Genomic DNA, 17,089 nt, shown 5'->3' on the forward strand with positions numbered 1-17,089 from the left:
AACATAGCGGAGAAAACACAGCCTTTGAGAGATCTCCTGCAGAAAAAGAATATGTGGGCATGGGGAGAGCCACAACAGAAGGCTTTTGAGAACATTAAACAAGACTTGAGTACACCACCTGGGCTTGCTCTGTACGACCTGAAAGCGCCCACAGTTGTCTCAGCAGATGCATCATCATATGGGCTGGGAGCTGTGTTGCTACAAATTCAAGGTGACAAACAGCTTAAACCCATAGCCTATGCATCAAGAGCACTGACAAACACAGAACGGAAATATGCGCAAATCGAAAAGGAGGCTCTAGCTGTCACCTGGGCTTGTGAGCGCTTCTCAGACTTTCTGGTGGGTCTTTCTTTTCACATAGAAACAGACCACAAACTTTTGGTACCTCTCCTTGGTTCAAAAAACCTAGACGAATTACCACCACGTATTCAAAGACTGCGTATGAGACTCATGAAATTCACTTACACTATTTCACACGTTCCAGGGAAGAAAATTGCGACTGCTGATGTCCTCTCCAGAGCACCTGGACAAGAAGGAGACAAATGGCAAAATGAAGAAGAGTTGAACCTGTATGTGAATTCAGTTATCACAAGCTTGCCTGCTACTGAAAAGAGACTTCACGAAATTCAGCAACATCAGGAAGCTGATCCAGTTTTACAGCTGGTGAAGAAATACTCTCTTGAGGGCTGGCCAACCAAAAGAAGAGTTGAAGCCATGGTGCAGCCATACTTCCAATTTGCTTGGGAGTTAACAGTAGAAAACGGACTGTTGTTAAAAGGCTGTCGACTGGTAATTCCGAAATCTTTACAGAGTGATATCTTGGAAAAATTGCACACCGCACACCAAGGTATAGCTAAGTGTCGAGAACATGCTAAGCAATCAGTATGGTGGCCAGGTCTCAGTGCACAGCTTCAGCAAAAGGTGGAGAAGTGTGACATTTGTGCAAGCCATCGGAAGAACTTCAAAGAGACATTGATTCCCACTGAATTCCCTGAGAGACCTTGGACAAAGGTTGGATCAGATCTGTTTCAGTGGAAGGACGATCAATACTTGCTGGTGATTGACTACTTTTCCCGGTTTGTGGAAATAGCAAAACTGTCATCAACAACTGCCGCATGCGTAGTAACCCATCTCAAAAGTATGTTTTCTCGTCATGGAATTCCTACTGAAGTGATGTCAGATAATGGCCCACAGTTCAGTGCAGAATACTTCAAGAAATTCGCTAAAGAGTGGGGTTTCTCTCACACAAGGTCCACAGGGTTGTAACATCATCGTTTTTTAAAGATTAATTATAGGAATGAAATCACTATCTTATGTGACAGTGATATAGTGCAAGTCAATAAATAAAAACGTATATACATATACAAATACATATTTGTCTTAGTTTATTTTTCAATCACGTAAATGGTAAACGGCCGAACTGGCATGATAACCTGAATCAAAAAGTGAGTCTGAGCTCAAGTTCAAAACGCCATAATTTATCCATCTCAATTTTGGTTTAAATGTGTAAGTCATTCACTGTAAATTTCAATATGTTACTTGAAAAAATCTTGCAAACTTGCCTCAGAAAATTTTAGTTAAGGTTTAGTTAAGATCTTACTACGCAATTACTACAGTAAAACCATTTTCTTAGGGATTTGTATCTGTGTATTCTTTCTTTCTTTCTTTCTTTCTTCCGATTTGAATTAAATTATTCGCAATCTGCACTCCAAAGTCCCGGTCTAAATCCAATTATTCGCGATCCGAATAATCTGAATCAAACGATTCTCCGAAGTTCCGATCTAAAACAAATGATTCTCGAGACACGCTCCGATGTTCCGATCTAAAACAAATGTTTCTCGAGACACGCTCCGATGTTCCGATCTAAAACAAATGTTTCTCGAGACACGCTCCGATGTTCCGATCTGAGATTCAGAATATATTCAGATTTATTCAAAATATTCAGATGTAACCTCATTCGTAATCCTTAACATTTTCATAAATAACTAATAAATATGACATAAAATATAAGTAGCCTACTTTCTCGACCTAACGCATACTGAAGCGCGTGAGCAGCGCAATGTTGCTATGGTTATCTCCTCAGGCAAACTTGATTTCATTAGAATAGAGTCCATTGGAGAGTATTGAACGCTTTACATGGAAAATACACGCTCTGAGTTCAGTTATAGCATTTATCAATACGAAAACGATATATAAATGTATAAAATATAATATATAGTCTAAAAATAATATGCAACCCCCCTCCCCCAGACCCCCACCCCTCATAATTCGCACCCTGGCCACCCAGCGCTCAAAGACGGAGGTCATCAGAAGCAGAGGCTGGGTGTTAATGGTGGGCTCCGCGTCAGTGAGGGGGGAGATGAGAACTGAGAATCAATCCGTAAGGAAAGTCATAGTGTCAACACTATTTAGCCGTACAGTCAGGCTGCTATGGTCGTCTACATCTGGAGTTTGAACATTAGCTACAAAGACACTACTGCGCTCAATCAAAGTGCAAATGTCAGTTCAGGAGACCCCCTAGAGCCCCACGATACCCCACCTGGCCTGAGCCGGACCGGCCACACGGTGACAGCCGTCTGCCTGGGAATCATTCTGGTGTTTGGATTCCTCAACAACCTGTTTGTCCTGCTCATCTTTGCGAGGTTTCGCTCACTGTGGACACCCATAAACCTCATTCTGCTGAACATCAGCGTGAGTGACATACTGGTTTGTTTGTTTGGGACTCCCTTCAGTTTCGCTTCCAGTCTCTACGGGAAATGGCTGTTGGGATATCACGGCTGCAAATGGTACGGGTTCGCCAACTCTCTTTTTGGTAAGTTTTACTGAAGTTCAAACCAAGAGCTTAATAATGTTCATATTTTAGTAGTTTTTGGGAAGCTTAGGAAAAAATTCAAAGCCAGAAAATTATAGGCTGTTTAGAGAAAAAAATGTATAGGCTAGAGAAAGAAAATTACAGGCTAGGAAAAAAAATTATATATATATGTATATATCCTCAGACTTCTCTCTAGGGACTGTCCCGGATGTTCACAGTAAATTGCTTCGTCAAACTTGGGTTTATTGTCATTTTTCCCCTGCGCGACAGAAAGTTGTCAAAATTGCTGTCATTGCTTTACAGCACTTGGTGTAGACCGGCAATATATTACAATAAAAAGACATTTCGAATATTCACAAGTTAGTTGTTTTGTGACCGCCATTTTTCCATATCTGTTTTCTTTATCCCAAAATAGGAATTGTGTCTCTGATATCTCTGTCTATACTATCATATGAGCGTTATGCCACCCTGCTGTGCCCCACCAAGGCAGACGTGTCTGACTTCCGCAGGGCCTGGCTTTGTGTGGCCGGATCCTGGCTCTATTCACTGGTCTGGGCTCTCCCACCATTCCTGGGCTGGAGTAGCTATGGACCTGAAGGGCCCGGGACAACATGCTCAGTGCAGTGGCATCAGCGCTCAACCAACAGCATGTCTTACGTGATGTGCCTGTTCATCTTCTGTCTGCTTCTACCCCTAATGCTCATGATCTTCTGCTATGGCAAAATCCTGTGCATTATTAAAGGGGTGAGTGAGAGAGGATTTATTCATTATTATATGTTATACATATATGTTATTATTTATTAAATGAACTATATATTTTTACACCCATCATTAGAATACTGGAAGAGAAACATAAAACATCCATGGAACCTTTCCATTGTACAAAAAGGTTCTTTATAGTGGAAAAAGTTTCTTTAGATCAATAAAAAGTTCTTTGCACTAAGAAAAATGGTTCTTTTAACTGTTTACTTGAAGCTTCTTTTGGGTTCTTTTATAGCATGACTGTAAAAACACCCTTTGGGAACCTTTATTTTTTTAAGATTGTAGAATAAAACAATTGTGATTATTGATTTTGTGAGATTTGGCCAGTTTCTAGAGAGCATAACAAAGTAGTAATAATATAAAATTCTTATTTATGAGTCAAAATATTTCAATAACTCATACATAAAGACAGTTGTTGCATACTAGCTGCTTTCACTATTTTTTTTGCCATATTTTTCTAAGGAAGAAATAGTAAGGCTGCATATCATGCAATCGCATGCACTCCAAGTAGGTACTACTTTGCCACTGTTAAAAAGTATGTTCTATATACTATGAATGTGTGTAGTATTAATGTAATCCAGATGTACTATATTTGTCATATTGTCACTGTCATGTGACCTACCAGCATCAGTTACGATGCTTCACTGTCATTCACAAATCCTCTTCCGTGAGAGTGAAGTGTCCATTGGATGTGCACTGAAGAATGTTAATCATGTCATGAATGTCATGAATACTGTGAATTCGAACATACTACTTTTTCACATACTGTTGTTCGCCTACTATAGGTAGGGACATATGCATACTCAGATGCAGGCTAATAGTGTGTGGTTTTGAATTAGGCAAGTTAATTGTTTCATTCATAAATCAATGTTTTTGAACAGATTGGTTGAATGAACGATTCAGTGACTCACAAAGTCACTTGTTGCCACTTACTGGTGCATCGAGTAACCTGGAGAAAGAGTCAGTGTAAAACTCCCATCACTAATACAGAGACTGAAAGCGCAAACATCGACAAGCAGAGTGATACCAGTGCTTTTGTATAACACCAGTGACATACAGTCTCCTCTCACTGTGTTAATGTCCCTTCTGTGGAAATAAAGCAGTTGTAGCCTACCCAGAAATCTGCAATGATGTCTCACAGCTAGTGTCCAATTAACATTTCAACCTCGGCGAGCTACAGATAACAGATCCTGCACTCTTGGATTCTTTATTTATCCATGTGATACTGATTTGTCCAGCTAAGGGAATAAGATCAAAGCACTTTGGGGCATCAGGTTAGACAGTGCTCAGGGTGAAGAAGGCTTTAGGTTTTTGTGACTCATCCATGCCTGAGACGGATTTCATAAACACATCACCGTGTGAAGGAATATGTAATGAGCATTTCCAGCAGGTAGTAAGGCAGCGAGCCTCTAGTCTCCAGAGCTATTCTATGAATGAATCACCATCTGAGGTATTTTTAGAACGCAGAGCCTGTTACTATTGGTGACAAACTGTTATGTAACAAACTTATTTCCTCCAGGATTCGCTCTGTTCAGTAGCAGGCGCCACATTGTGTATCTGACAAATGGAAAGAGATGCTTCCATTACACGTATGAGGGGGCCAGTCACTACAGCCCTTGGGCTTTTCTTAGAAACACAAACATGGAATTCTGATGGGATTCAAAAGGGGGGATTACAAGAGAGCACTGGGAAAATCAGGGGGTGACATGCCTGAGAAAGTAATTGCATTCCTAAAATAGAGTCACTCCAGACATGCGGTATGAAATCGATTTCTATTACACTATTCAATGGAAAGGTGAATGAAAATGTATTCAGATACAATTAAGAAGCACTTTTGGGTGTGTTTATGAATGGAGGACTGTTTTGTGTGCATTAAATCGTTTGCAGAATCAAAGACGTCCAGGCAGAAGGGTTATTAAATTATGGAAATGGAAAGAATTATACTGCACTGAAAGGAAGTTTTGTTTATGTTGCTTCAAATTCATATTTTTTGTCAGTGTCATATTGATCTTCCAAATTGCTGAAGGACACTTCCAGAGGATTACACAGGTGAGAAAACACTTGTTTAGGACAAATGGAGCATGTAAAGGTGTGAATGATGACATGAGCCGGTGCAGGGAGCTCAGCTCCGCTCATCAGCTCTCATTTGCTGCCACTGTTGATTGGAAGTTCACATTCGGTTCCTGACCGGCAGGAGATTTTATAGAGAGAGATTGCTTCATGATGGGAAGGGGATGAGGAAGATTAAACAGACTCCAGAGGGTAGAAGTCACGACTAATGTTTTGATGCATGAAGGAGCCATCTGCCAGTCTTCCTTTAAGTCGCAGACAGCTTACACACGACAAGCTAATTCATGAACTGTAGGACAGTCCATGTTCTCTGCAGCAAGATGGAGGCTTTTAGTTTGATTTAAATGGTTGAAAAGGTCTTTCTACATCAAAATGCAACTTTTTATGCACGTATACATTGGAGATTAAAATACACATACATTAAGTGTTTCTTTTTTCGGCTCAGGTAACTAAAATCAACCTGCTGACTGCACAGAGGAGGGAGAACCACATCCTTCTCATGGTCATCACCATGGTCTCCTGCTATCTGCTGTGCTGGATGCCATACGGGGTGGTGGCTCTGCTGGCCACCTTTGGCAGGAGGGGACTGATCACTCCCATAACCAGCGTGGTGCCATCAGTCCTTGCCAAGAGCAGCACGGTGGTCAACCCGGTCATATATGTGCTTTTCAACAACCAGGTTAGTACACAGATGGAATGAATTTAGAATTTTCAGTTGGGGTGTAGAAACACAGTAGTGTGTTCTAGTGTATTGATTTGACAATAAAAAAAATAAAGTGCATTTATTATTAGAATTATATATTATTTATCCTTTCCTTTTTTATTTTAAAATAACCTAAAAGTTCACCTATTTTCAGTTGTAAAAGCCCACTATATTCAGACACGTACCATAATTTGCATCCACGACTTTTGATGCATATTTTGGAAAATCAAATCTAACCAAATGTTACGATTTTTCATAATATTGCATCACATAATTAATAATCATAATTCAATTGTCAGAGCTAGTATTTCAATATTTAAATAGTATATATTTTTATATTTTAATCTATGCATATTGTTAGGAAAAAGTGCACAAAACATATAAAGTATACTTCATTTTCCACATTCCAATCCATCTAGTGCAAAGTTGAGTGTGCAGACCTTTAAAAAATACTTAATTGCCCTTGAGTGCAAGCGAATGTGTAGGTCACGTGTGCACTATAGTGGCCCCTTGTTTTTGAGTGCTTGGATTGCTCGCACATGCACTGCTGTCCATGCACAAGTCTGTGCGGACACAAAAAATGATGTTGTGCACTGTCCATGAGACAAAAGTGGAACAAAGACAAGTATACAGCATACAGCTTGTCACTTAAAAGGACAACATTGTACCTTATCTACCCCTGAAAGGTCTATATTAGTGAAATTCAATGCAGACTGTTTCATTCTTTTTTCCTTTCAGTTCTACAGGTGTTTCTTAGCATTTCTGAAGTGTCAAGGAGATCCACCTTTTCACAGCCAGAATCATCAGCACAGCAGCAAAGAAGATCCTCATGTGCTCAAGCCCTGTGACGGACCCTCATGGCATCGCGGCATCAAGGGCTCCCAGAAAAAAGAGCAGCACACCCTGGCCTTAGTAGTCCATTACACCCCCTGACACTCTCAAAGACTGCCCAGGCTCTTTACAGAGCAGCATTTATGATGCAGTGTGATGATTGTTCCAATATCTTAAACCACACCACAAAGTTTCATACGACCAGTATATCAGAATCCCTGAGTAGGACCAAAACTGAAACTCATGGTTCTCTAAGACTTGAAATTAATGTGCAGTGTCAGTTTACCGACTACTCTAGAACAAAATAATTTATGTTAAAATATATGTAGACACAAATGCTGATTATATAATGAACTTCTGAATAAAGACAACACATTGCTAAGCGTGCAGTGAAGCAGTTAGTGTAAGTGTCAGTCTGTGAATGCTGGATGTAGTGCAGTTACACTTGTCGCCAACAGTAGGAGCCACTGCCCATGCCATACTGCAGTGAATCACATATAACAGAACTCTGCAAAGTTTATATGCTGCTTGTGACAGATTTCTTTGAATGCATAATTTATTACTGGGCTTTGTTAGTGGCATGTTAGTTAATGAAAGTTTCCCTATAGCATAGTATTTCATATTATTAAGATATTAAAGTCCACTGCTTCATTGATATCTCCATGTACTTAAGTGTTATCATATTTGATTAAGCTTTACAAAACTGTATAAAGTGTACATTTTTGTGAGTAATTGTGAGTCATGTTATAACACAGCGACATGTAATTACGTGATTATTCCGACTGAAGTATTTTCAGACTTCAATCCTGCATCATTCGCACATTTTCCAGAAAGTGTGAACATTTCAATGTGCCGTTTTCATAGTCAGTTCCATAGGCCCACAGTCTCCTTTTCACCAACACGCACAGAACATGCAGTGAGTCATATATGTGTTACCAATCATTCTTCCCATCCCTGGAAAAAGAAGCAGTGAATACAAGGTTTGCTATGTATGTGTTGAATTCTTTCTCCCTGTAATCATTTTTAAGCATTCAATGTGTTTTTTCATATTGCAACATTGTATAAGTCCGTTTCAAAGTATCAGACAAAGAGTAAATACTGTATATGGTCATAAAAACTGACATTGAAAACTGGCATTTCTTATCATATTATTGTACTGTTGTAATTATAAACACTGGTTTGTAGCTAGTTTTACAGTTTACTGCACTTTGTTATGCTTCTAGTCATTTTCAGAACGGCTAATGCATTGGAAGTCTATCACAGTAGCTTTCTTCCTCTTTGAAAAATAGTGAAAATTGCATAAAGCAACAACATCATGGTTATCGGTATATTACCTAACTACTGTACAATAACTAATAAAGCCTTGATTTTTAAGGGACGCCTAAAAGTAGATCTAGAATTTGCAGGAAGAATTTTTAACATGCTTTGTGCAGCTTTCATTTGTGACACAATAAGTGATAAGTGCCAATATTTTTCACTGTAAATGACCTCACGTTACTCATGAGCACTGCTTATTCAAAACACTGAAACATATATGTACTTCCACCCACATCCATTCACACTACGCAGCAAGCACATTATAAATTATATCTGATGTTTCAGTTAATAAAGGTCAAAGGTCTGACGACAGGTCCCAGTTGTGTCTTTTAATGCCTTGTTGTGGGTGAAGATCATTTCCTAATGTGTAAAGCATGCGTTTGAAATAATACTGATGACTTCGGAAAATGTGAGCCCTGGCAGAGGGACTGAAAAAAAATCAGTGGGGGTGGAACTGAGGTTAGATGCTTCAGTTCGTGTGAAACCTGTTTTTTTTTGCAAAAAATTGATTGATACTAGATAATCAGCCGTTTCTATTGTCAAGAGTCAATGAAAAACATTTTTTGTTTTGATGTAATGCACAGTTTATAACCAACAATGCGGTGGTTTTGAATGTCCCATAATTAAAAAAGAAAATGTTTAACAAACTCTTTCACTTATAAACCTATATATAGATGCTTACTCATTTACAGGTTCAGCAATTCTTTAAACAGATGTCAAGAAATATTAAGTGGAGCTATGAGAATATGTAGTTGAGACCACCAGTTGGTGGTTAAAATGAGGTCAGAAGTTGGAAACTGTATATAGGCCAAAAGCCAAAATGAAGAGCATGTCTTTCATAGATTTTCGAGGATCTTTTATAGATGTGGTAAACTAGTAACTTATCGACCTTGATTATCTAACAAAATGGTTATGGCTCATAAAAAAAACAGGTTTCATAATGTGTTTCTCCCGTGTTTATGCTCACAAATGTAAATAATCTCAATATTCTGTTGTTTACCACACATGTGCTTCACTGTGGTCAGATTTTTTTAACGATATATAGTCACATACAACACGTGACTTTATTTCCTGTGGTTTACTGACAAACAGAAGCTCTGCTCTAATTGCAACTCACAATGTCACCAATAATTAATGCACAAAAATAAAGAGGCCCCAAAAGTATTAAGTCACTCTAAAAATGTATGTATATCATTGCATTTGACTAAATAAAGACAAAAAAAAAAAAAAAAGGATTTGGACATTTTGCGGTTGTCAGATATTAGTGGATCATGTTCATAGTCAATGTGATGAACTATGATCCCTCTAATAGGACACCTGTGTGAACGTCTTCTTACACTCACTAAAAATCACTTTGGGATCAGTTGATTAAAAGTAATTGCGAAAATGTTATTTCTGAGAAAAGATCTAACATTATTTGTTTGTAAGATGCCATTTGGTTTGCTATTATATCTAATGCTAGTATCAGTAGTATCAGACGTCCCTGATACTAGCCTTTTTTGTGTTTGTGTAACCAGCAGTTATTTATTTGAAGCACATCAATGCAGAAGCTTTGCCAGTATGATCAGTTGCTCATGAACTTCAGGATGACACTCTGATATATGCATTTAGCTTTTTTTCTACGAGAGCGTCACATAGCCTGTCACATAGCAGAAGAGCTTATGAAATATTGAGAAACTGACAGCTGGACTAAGTCATGCACACTTACAAACAGATGCACACACAGACACACAAACAAAGCTTGAAGCCCTCCATTTGCCGAGAAGCAACTTTCACAGTCGCATGCTTTTCTGCATTTATCAAGAAAATACAGTATACCGAAAATATCATGTGCACGCTCTACAAATTGTGTTGCTTTTGTTGCCGTGGTTACATGACAGAGATAGACGGGAAAAGAGATTTCTTGTCTTATAAGCTCAAGAGACGTGGCAATGATAAACATTACTTATCTGCTCTCGATGTTCTCAAACCCCATTGAAGAAATGCTGGAGGGACAGTGTGCATCTCTATATCTAGAAATGTTATTTATACAAGTTTTGATATTAGTTTAATTAAAGCAAATTCTTTACAGATACTTGTTCACAAAATCAGAAAACAGCACATTCAAACTGCAGATTTTGAATCTGCAAAGACAATGACCTTTGTGCAAAAATGTGTGACCTCATGGAATCAGGCCTTTCTAGTGCCTGCTATGAGGACGCATGCTTATTTATGCCAAATTGTGCACAAACACATACAAACACAGCCCATCTAAAAAAGGTGACATCTTTCAGGAAGTTGCATTCAAATGAGCTTGCTTGCATTGAGAGCAGCTCTTCAGAAGTGCATGGGTGCCACTGGAGTACACGTCTCTTCTCTAATCGACTCGTGCGCTGTTCATCATGATAAACACCTTTCACACTAGCTACAATCCTCCGCCGGTGCCTCCACGGGCAGGATACAGCAAACCCCGGCCAGCGGGCAACACATCTTTAGTCAAGTTTTTGTCAGTGATGCTACTGCTGTTAATGATACTGACCTTCGGAGGCTTCCTCTACCTGTTCCAGAAACTCAACATGGTATGAACGGCTCTTTTCTTAGTGGCTCTTGGCGCTCAAGTTTGTATCTACTGTAGGTTTCATGGGTGTACAATTGAAAAGAAATTATTAAGTTGGCACAATTTTAAATCTCTTTATTTTTTAATTTTTTAATAGAGGTCATTTATCATTTTAATAGAAGCTAACAGACTTTTAGATGGCAGATTATTTTATGGCTCCATATATTATAGTCACTTTGCTTATGATGATTTTTCCCAATATGCATTATTGACATTATTAACATTTTTAATCTTTGATAATTGTTTTGTGGTAGAAGCAATGTAAAAGGTGCCTTCATGAGGTTAACAACTTTAACATCAAATGTACACTAAAATCAAGAACAGTATTTTATGCAATGATTATTTTGTCTCAGAAAATACAGAAACTTTTAAATGTAAAAAACTGAGCGGCCTAATCTCATGGGTGTACTTCCTGGGTTGTGTGGTTTTATGAGCAAGGTAGCATGCTGCGCATCAAACAAACAAAGCCAACAAAAACCAGCCTTTCTGTCTCAAGAGGAAGTTAAAACCAAACTACCCAATAAATTATGCAAGCTCACTCTTTGATTTATATGCCAAAGGAGTGACTCAGTAACAATTTTAGGCATTATTATCCCTACATAGTAAGCATTATTGATAATTAAAGCATCATTAGAACCAAACTGAATAAAAAAAAACCCTCCAAACGAGAAGAACGTAGTTTTAAACAGCAGCAAAAAAAATTCTATCTATATATACAGCCATTCTTTTGGCAAACACGGATATACAGTTTCAAAATAGATTATGTACAGCTTATGTATTTCATTATGTAGCATGCATTTCCATGAATCAAGCAGACAGACTGATATAAGAATCAATGAAGCGTTAGTTTCAGTAGGGCTTTCAACTGTTTCAGTAACGATAAAGTTAAAGTGCAAGTTTCACCAAACAGATGCGTGAACGTAAGTCACGTTCACCAGAAGGGTAAATATAGTAACAGTACATTCCATTGCGATCAGTTTCAGGTGAAATGTTGATAAAAACTAAACATGACTGTCATTATTTTACAAATAATCAATAACAGGTAATTGTACTTGTAGCGCTGTGTGAAATAAACGTCGACAGGCAGCATTATGTACATTTATAAAAACATTTTCACTGTCGTATTATATATGAGAAGTCATATAATTCACATTCTGTGTTCTCTGTGATCATGTTTTGTTTTTTTGTCAGAGCTCTTTCTAGATATTAACTATAAATTCTTTAAGCAGGGAAACATATTAATAAATGTCGTTTCCTTCATCAGCAGCTCCAGGACAGTTATCATGAAGACATCAGCCTACAGAGACTACAGGACTGTGCGGACAGCAGTATGGGAGAAGACTCAATGACAGAATGTGGCAAGCTGATGGAAACATATAAAGCTGTCATAGCAAAGGTAGGCCTATATGTTTATGTCATGCATTTAAAGTCACGCTTAAAAGATTTTGATGCTCCTAGATGTGAATCGTACAACATAACCATTATATGAAAACATTGTGTACAACTCTATGACTTTATGTATCATTAATATTCTTTTACTTCCTCCCAAAGGTTTCACAAGCAAATGAAAAATGTAAGTATTGCCAACCTGGTAACCTTATTAACTAAATGATCTAAAACATATCGCACAATGTATTGTTAAATACTGACTGTGCTAGGATGTTAGTGCCTGTCTAAAAATAATGTTTAGCAAGCAATGTGGCGTCCTATTACTTTTGATATATTTTGTAACCTTACTGTAACCCTTTATTTTGTATTGTACACTCTTAAAAATAAAGGTGCTTCAAAAGGTTCTTCAAGCGATGCCATAGAAGAACCATTTTTGGTTCCACAAAGAACCATTCAGTCAAAGGTTCTTTAAAGAACCATCTCTTTCTTACCTTTTTATGAAACAGAAAGGTTCTTCAGATGTTAAAGGTTCTTTATGGAACCATTTAGATAAAAAGGTTCTTCTATGGCATCGTGAAGCACCTTTATTTTTAAGAGTGTATACTTACCACTGCTGTGTATTTCTCCTGCAGTGTCTAAGTTAACTGGAGGGCCACACTTTACTGGACCAGCTGCACACATGACTGCTCTGACTGAGCATAAAGGTAACAGAATGTATTAGAATCATTCATTTAGTATTCAATTAAATCATGTAATTAAGCTTTAAGCCTATAGCCATTGTGTGCTGATAATGGGTTTCTCCTTGTATTAAAACCCCCAGATAAGACTTCTGACTTCTTGAAGACAAGCAGTCTTCTTTGGGATGAAGAGCACTCGCTGTTACAGGACGTACGGCTCAGCAACGAACGGGACAAGTTGACCATTCAGTATCCCGGAATCTATTTAATCTATTCCCAGGTCACCTTCTCCAAAAATCCTCCTTCATCTTCATTAAAGCAATCCATAAGGAGCACAGTGCCCAAGAAACAGCAAGGCAAGGAGCTACTCAAGTCTTTTTGCAGTTTGAACCCAAACCCACCAAATTTGTGTACAGCTTCTCTGGCGGGGGTGTTCCATCTAGAGAAAGACCAACAGATCTATGTTACAGTAACAAACACATCCTTGGTGAACCGGGACTCCTGCAGCTTTGGATTATTCAAATTGCGGTAAAGAACACTCTGGAACTGAAGCGGTCAAGGGGGAGATGGATGATACGAGACGGTCAGGGACTGACTGGATCAAGGCACTATAATTAAACGGATAATTATACAGTCATGTTATACATCTCAAGGGAAAGACATCGCACCACCTCTTCTCCTTGACACCAAACCCCAATCCAAGCTCAGGACGAACAAGGAAGTCATGAAACCTTCTGAATATGGGAACATCCTTTCGATTATATTGTTCATTGCAAATACAACCCGATAAGAACACCATGAATGTTTTTAAACCACTAGTGTTTGGTGGTGTTTGTCTGAAATTATTTATTATTACGTGTAGTTTTCCTTTTTTTGGTTTGCTCTTCTTTTTATAATAACTATAATAATAAACTATTGACTTAATAATAAAGATATTTATTTTAGTATAAGCTTGACAATTATAATTGATGATCAATTCTTATTTATAGTACTTCCTAAGTACTTATTTAAATGTTAATATATAATATGTGGGTTATATATATATTAGTAAAAGTAACTTTGAATAAAAGAGCAAAAAAATGTTTTCCGCTCTCCCTATTATACTCCTCCTCAAGTCTTCCAGTATTTTTTATATTATTACTAATGTTTCCAAGTGGTCATGAGTTGTGTAAGTGTTTCCTAACATAGTAGATTGAGGTTGTGAGAAGTTTGGAAACTACTGTGTAGGACGAGTCGAAGAGAAAGACGCATAAGCCTACCAGTTCTGTTTTTAACTTCAATTTGATAATACGACCCTGAACTGACTACTGCCGTGCCTATTTTACAGCATTCCATCCTCCTCCATGGAAACAGTGAGTTTTAGGTGCCAAACGCGTGCTCGTTTGAGCCACGCGGATGCCTCTGCTTACAGGAAGTTGCCAGCCTACTACACTCACTCTAGCCTGTACATTTACTCCATTCACGCTTCAAAAACTAACACACCATATTGAAAATACATCATTTTAACTACCTCCGTATTTCACAACAAGGTGGAATTTCCTCGTGTGTGTAAGTTGGACGCAAATAAAATCAAACGTATAGCTTATTAACATGATGTTATTTTATTAAAAGAAATCCTTATTGAAACGAAGACAAAATAAAAACACAAGCACTAGGGAAAAAACGAAAACAAATTATATATATATATATATAGCATTTATATTGCATAGATCAGCGCTGCAAAAATAAAACTTGTGTTCTGCAGACATGGGCACTTTTAAGAGGAAACTGACGTGGACATTCTTCAACCCTCATTTATGATCTCCTGAAAGTGCTATACATTTTTTTTTTTTCCCGGACACATTCACGACATGACAAAGTGAATTTCCTTTCAGTGAGATCAGTAGCCACCTAGAGCAAATATCAGGTATACATACTAGCATAACCTACTGAACAATTCAATCTCTTCCACATTACACACACACAAACAGACCATCAGAAAGATCACATTTACCACTGCAGATGTCAAAAGTTTTAGTCCGATGGTTTAAAACTTCAGGAGTTTTCATAATAACAACAACAAAAACAATACAATCAGGGTTAACACTTTAAAATAATATTTAAGGCTGTGTGTACCACATGGCATGCAAGGTTAATTGCTGGAAAAACAAACACACACACAAAACATGAAACAGATTTACACACAGTACCACAGTAACAGCATTACATTTGTGCGCCTCAGAGCACATCTTATTGCCTAATCGGAAGAATATATTATACAGTATACTCCTTCCAAGAGAAAAACTGGCTCTTGCACAGCAATTGTAACAACAAACCAGTCGCTTATTGCATTGAATTGCCACAGCAATGCTCCGGAGGTGACCGCTGGTGGGTTTAAAAACATCAAAAATAAAACTCCCCACCCAAGTTTTGCTCATCTTTACAGCTCTTTGCATGCATTTCTTCACTGCTTAAGATCTCCGATCCACAGCAAATGAAAAGATTAGTCACGGTTATGATCGCTAATGATTAGTTGAAAGGCTTAGCACTCCAGACACAGTGTCATTTGTGTAATTGTAACTAGTTACAGTTAAAATAGCAAGAGTTCAAGAAAAAAAATAATAATTTACCACGCGTACCACGCACAACTATGGTAGAATACAAATTAGTAAAAAAAATGCACCTCCGCTGTAAATCAGATTAGACGCCATATTAAATTCAACGTGGATGAAAACAAGTCTGTGAGAGATAGATGTACTGTCTTTACCATGGCATCCACTATATAAAGCTCCTAGATTACATAATTTACTAAAACTCATAACTTTCAAAACGCAAGTTTCTTCGGAAAGATGTTTTGCCAGCTGAACAATCTGTATGTTATTAAACTACAGTACAATCCACTAAATGCACTGTACTTCTATCCATCACAGCCTCCATTTCATTCCGGAGCAAAAATTAAACATTGCTGATGAATTAAGCAGTTTGCTGAAAAAAAAAAATCAATAAAATTGGGTTCTAACCACATTTGTTTGTCACTCTAATATGAGCCTCCAAGATATGGTAAGTGAGGAACAAACATCAGTGCCTAAAGTACCGTATGTTTCTACGTACACTTGATTTTTTGAGTCCTAAAAGGGCTCCTAGTACCAAATCTGCAAACATTCTGGATTGTTTTTGGTTTAAGATACATATGAAATAGTTTCAAGCCTCTGAAAAAGGAGGATGAAGTTTCCTACTGTATTTTTGTTATCATTGAAAATGTTTCCTTTCGCCATAATATCTGATATATACATATATATACTGTATATATGATATACATACATTATATGATGTATCGTATTAGTATAGTATTATAAACCTAACTATTTCTGACAACTATATCCCTGATAGCTTTAAACTAGTGATGATTATCAGAAGCATGATTATGTAGTATTATAATGGCTGTTTTAGAAATACTGTGTTCCCATACTGATGCGAGTGACTGTCTGAATCTAAACCTACAGTCCAATGACGCATTGCAGGCATTTAATTCAAAGCCTTCAAACTAAAAGGAAAAACCAAACTCATTTCAAGATGGCAAGTAGGGCATCTCATGTCAATCAGGTGCAAACCACAAATCTCAATCTTGTTCATTTGTGACCTAAAAGCAACCGTTTTCACATTATAAAAGCAGAAATGGGTCTCAAAAGAGCAATACTTGTTGAAACAGTGGAATCCTGCAATGTTCAACCACAAGTATCGCCTCTTATTTTATATATTTTATATGAATATTTTCACTTGTGCAATAGCGGCTTGAGTCGGAATGCTGTTCATGGGCTGAATGTCATTGGATTTCTTTTGTCCATGACCAGTAACAGTCATAAAGTGAGGCAGATATTTGTTCAGTTCAAAAACAAGAGATTCCACCATCTTTTCTGTGATGATTCTTGTTGGAGTGGACTGAACCGGAACAA

General features: G+C 37.7%; 2 protein-coding genes across 3 annotated transcripts; both read left to right on the forward strand.

The window, feature by feature from the left end:
- Window positions 1-2,430: 2,430 nt before the first annotated feature.
- Window positions 2,431-7,356, forward strand: LOC107601102 (opsin-3-like). Its single transcript, XM_016293126.1, has 4 exons — window positions 2,431-2,812; window positions 3,228-3,556; window positions 6,090-6,323; window positions 7,086-7,356. Exons 1-4 carry the CDS (start codon window positions 2,431-2,433, stop codon window positions 7,278-7,280), a joined length of 1,140 nt encoding a protein of 379 aa, XP_016148612.1. The 3' UTR covers window positions 7,281-7,356.
- A 3,473-nt stretch (window positions 7,357-10,829) lies between these two features.
- Window positions 10,830-13,949, forward strand: LOC107601131 (uncharacterized). 2 transcript variants are annotated; one of them, XM_016293181.1, is made up of 5 exons: window positions 10,830-11,053; window positions 12,356-12,487; window positions 12,643-12,664; window positions 13,113-13,184; window positions 13,301-13,949. In XM_016293181.1, the coding sequence occupies exons 1-5, from the start codon at window positions 10,877-10,879 to the stop codon at window positions 13,687-13,689; spliced, it is 792 nt and encodes a 263-aa protein (XP_016148667.1). In that variant the 5' UTR covers window positions 10,830-10,876; the 3' UTR covers window positions 13,690-13,949. The 2 variants fall into 2 exon arrangements, with proteins under 2 accessions (XP_016148667.1, XP_016148668.1); XM_016293182.1 differs by having other exon boundaries at window positions 10,971-11,053; window positions 12,359-12,487.
- The last annotated feature ends 3,140 nt before the right edge of the window (window positions 13,950-17,089 follow it).

The sequence above is a fragment of the Sinocyclocheilus grahami genome, unplaced genomic scaffold, assembly GCF_001515645.1.
Source record: "Sinocyclocheilus grahami isolate Dianchi unplaced genomic scaffold, SAMN03320097.WGS_v1.1 scaffold299.1, whole genome shotgun sequence".
NCBI classification, from domain to species: domain Eukaryota; kingdom Metazoa; phylum Chordata; class Actinopteri; order Cypriniformes; family Cyprinidae; genus Sinocyclocheilus; species Sinocyclocheilus grahami.

What these genes read in the sequence shown, in the direction of transcription:
- LOC107601102 (XM_016293126.1), top strand. Translation starts at nt 2,431, where the DNA reads ATGGTCGTCTACATCTGGAGTTTGAACATTAGCTACAAAGACACTACT. An exon ending in TCCTGTGCATTATTAAAGGG is followed by an intron (nt 3,557 to 6,089) that starts GTGAGTGAGAGA and finishes TTTTCGGCTCAG; the next exon opens with GTAACTAAAATCAACCTGCT. An exon ending in ATGTGCTTTTCAACAACCAG is followed by an intron (nt 6,324 to 7,085) that starts GTTAGTACACAG and finishes TTTTCCTTTCAG; the next exon opens with TTCTACAGGTGTTTCTTAGC.
- LOC107601131 (XM_016293181.1), top strand. Translation starts at nt 10,877, where the DNA reads ATGATAAACACCTTTCACACTAGCTACAATCCTCCGCCGGTGCCTCCA. An exon ending in ATAAAGCTGTCATAGCAAAG is followed by an intron (nt 12,488 to 12,642) that starts GTAGGCCTATAT and finishes TTCCTCCCAAAG; the next exon opens with GTTTCACAAGCAAATGAAAA. An exon ending in TTCACAAGCAAATGAAAAAT is followed by an intron (nt 12,665 to 13,112) that starts GTAAGTATTGCC and finishes TTTCTCCTGCAG; the next exon opens with TGTCTAAGTTAACTGGAGGG.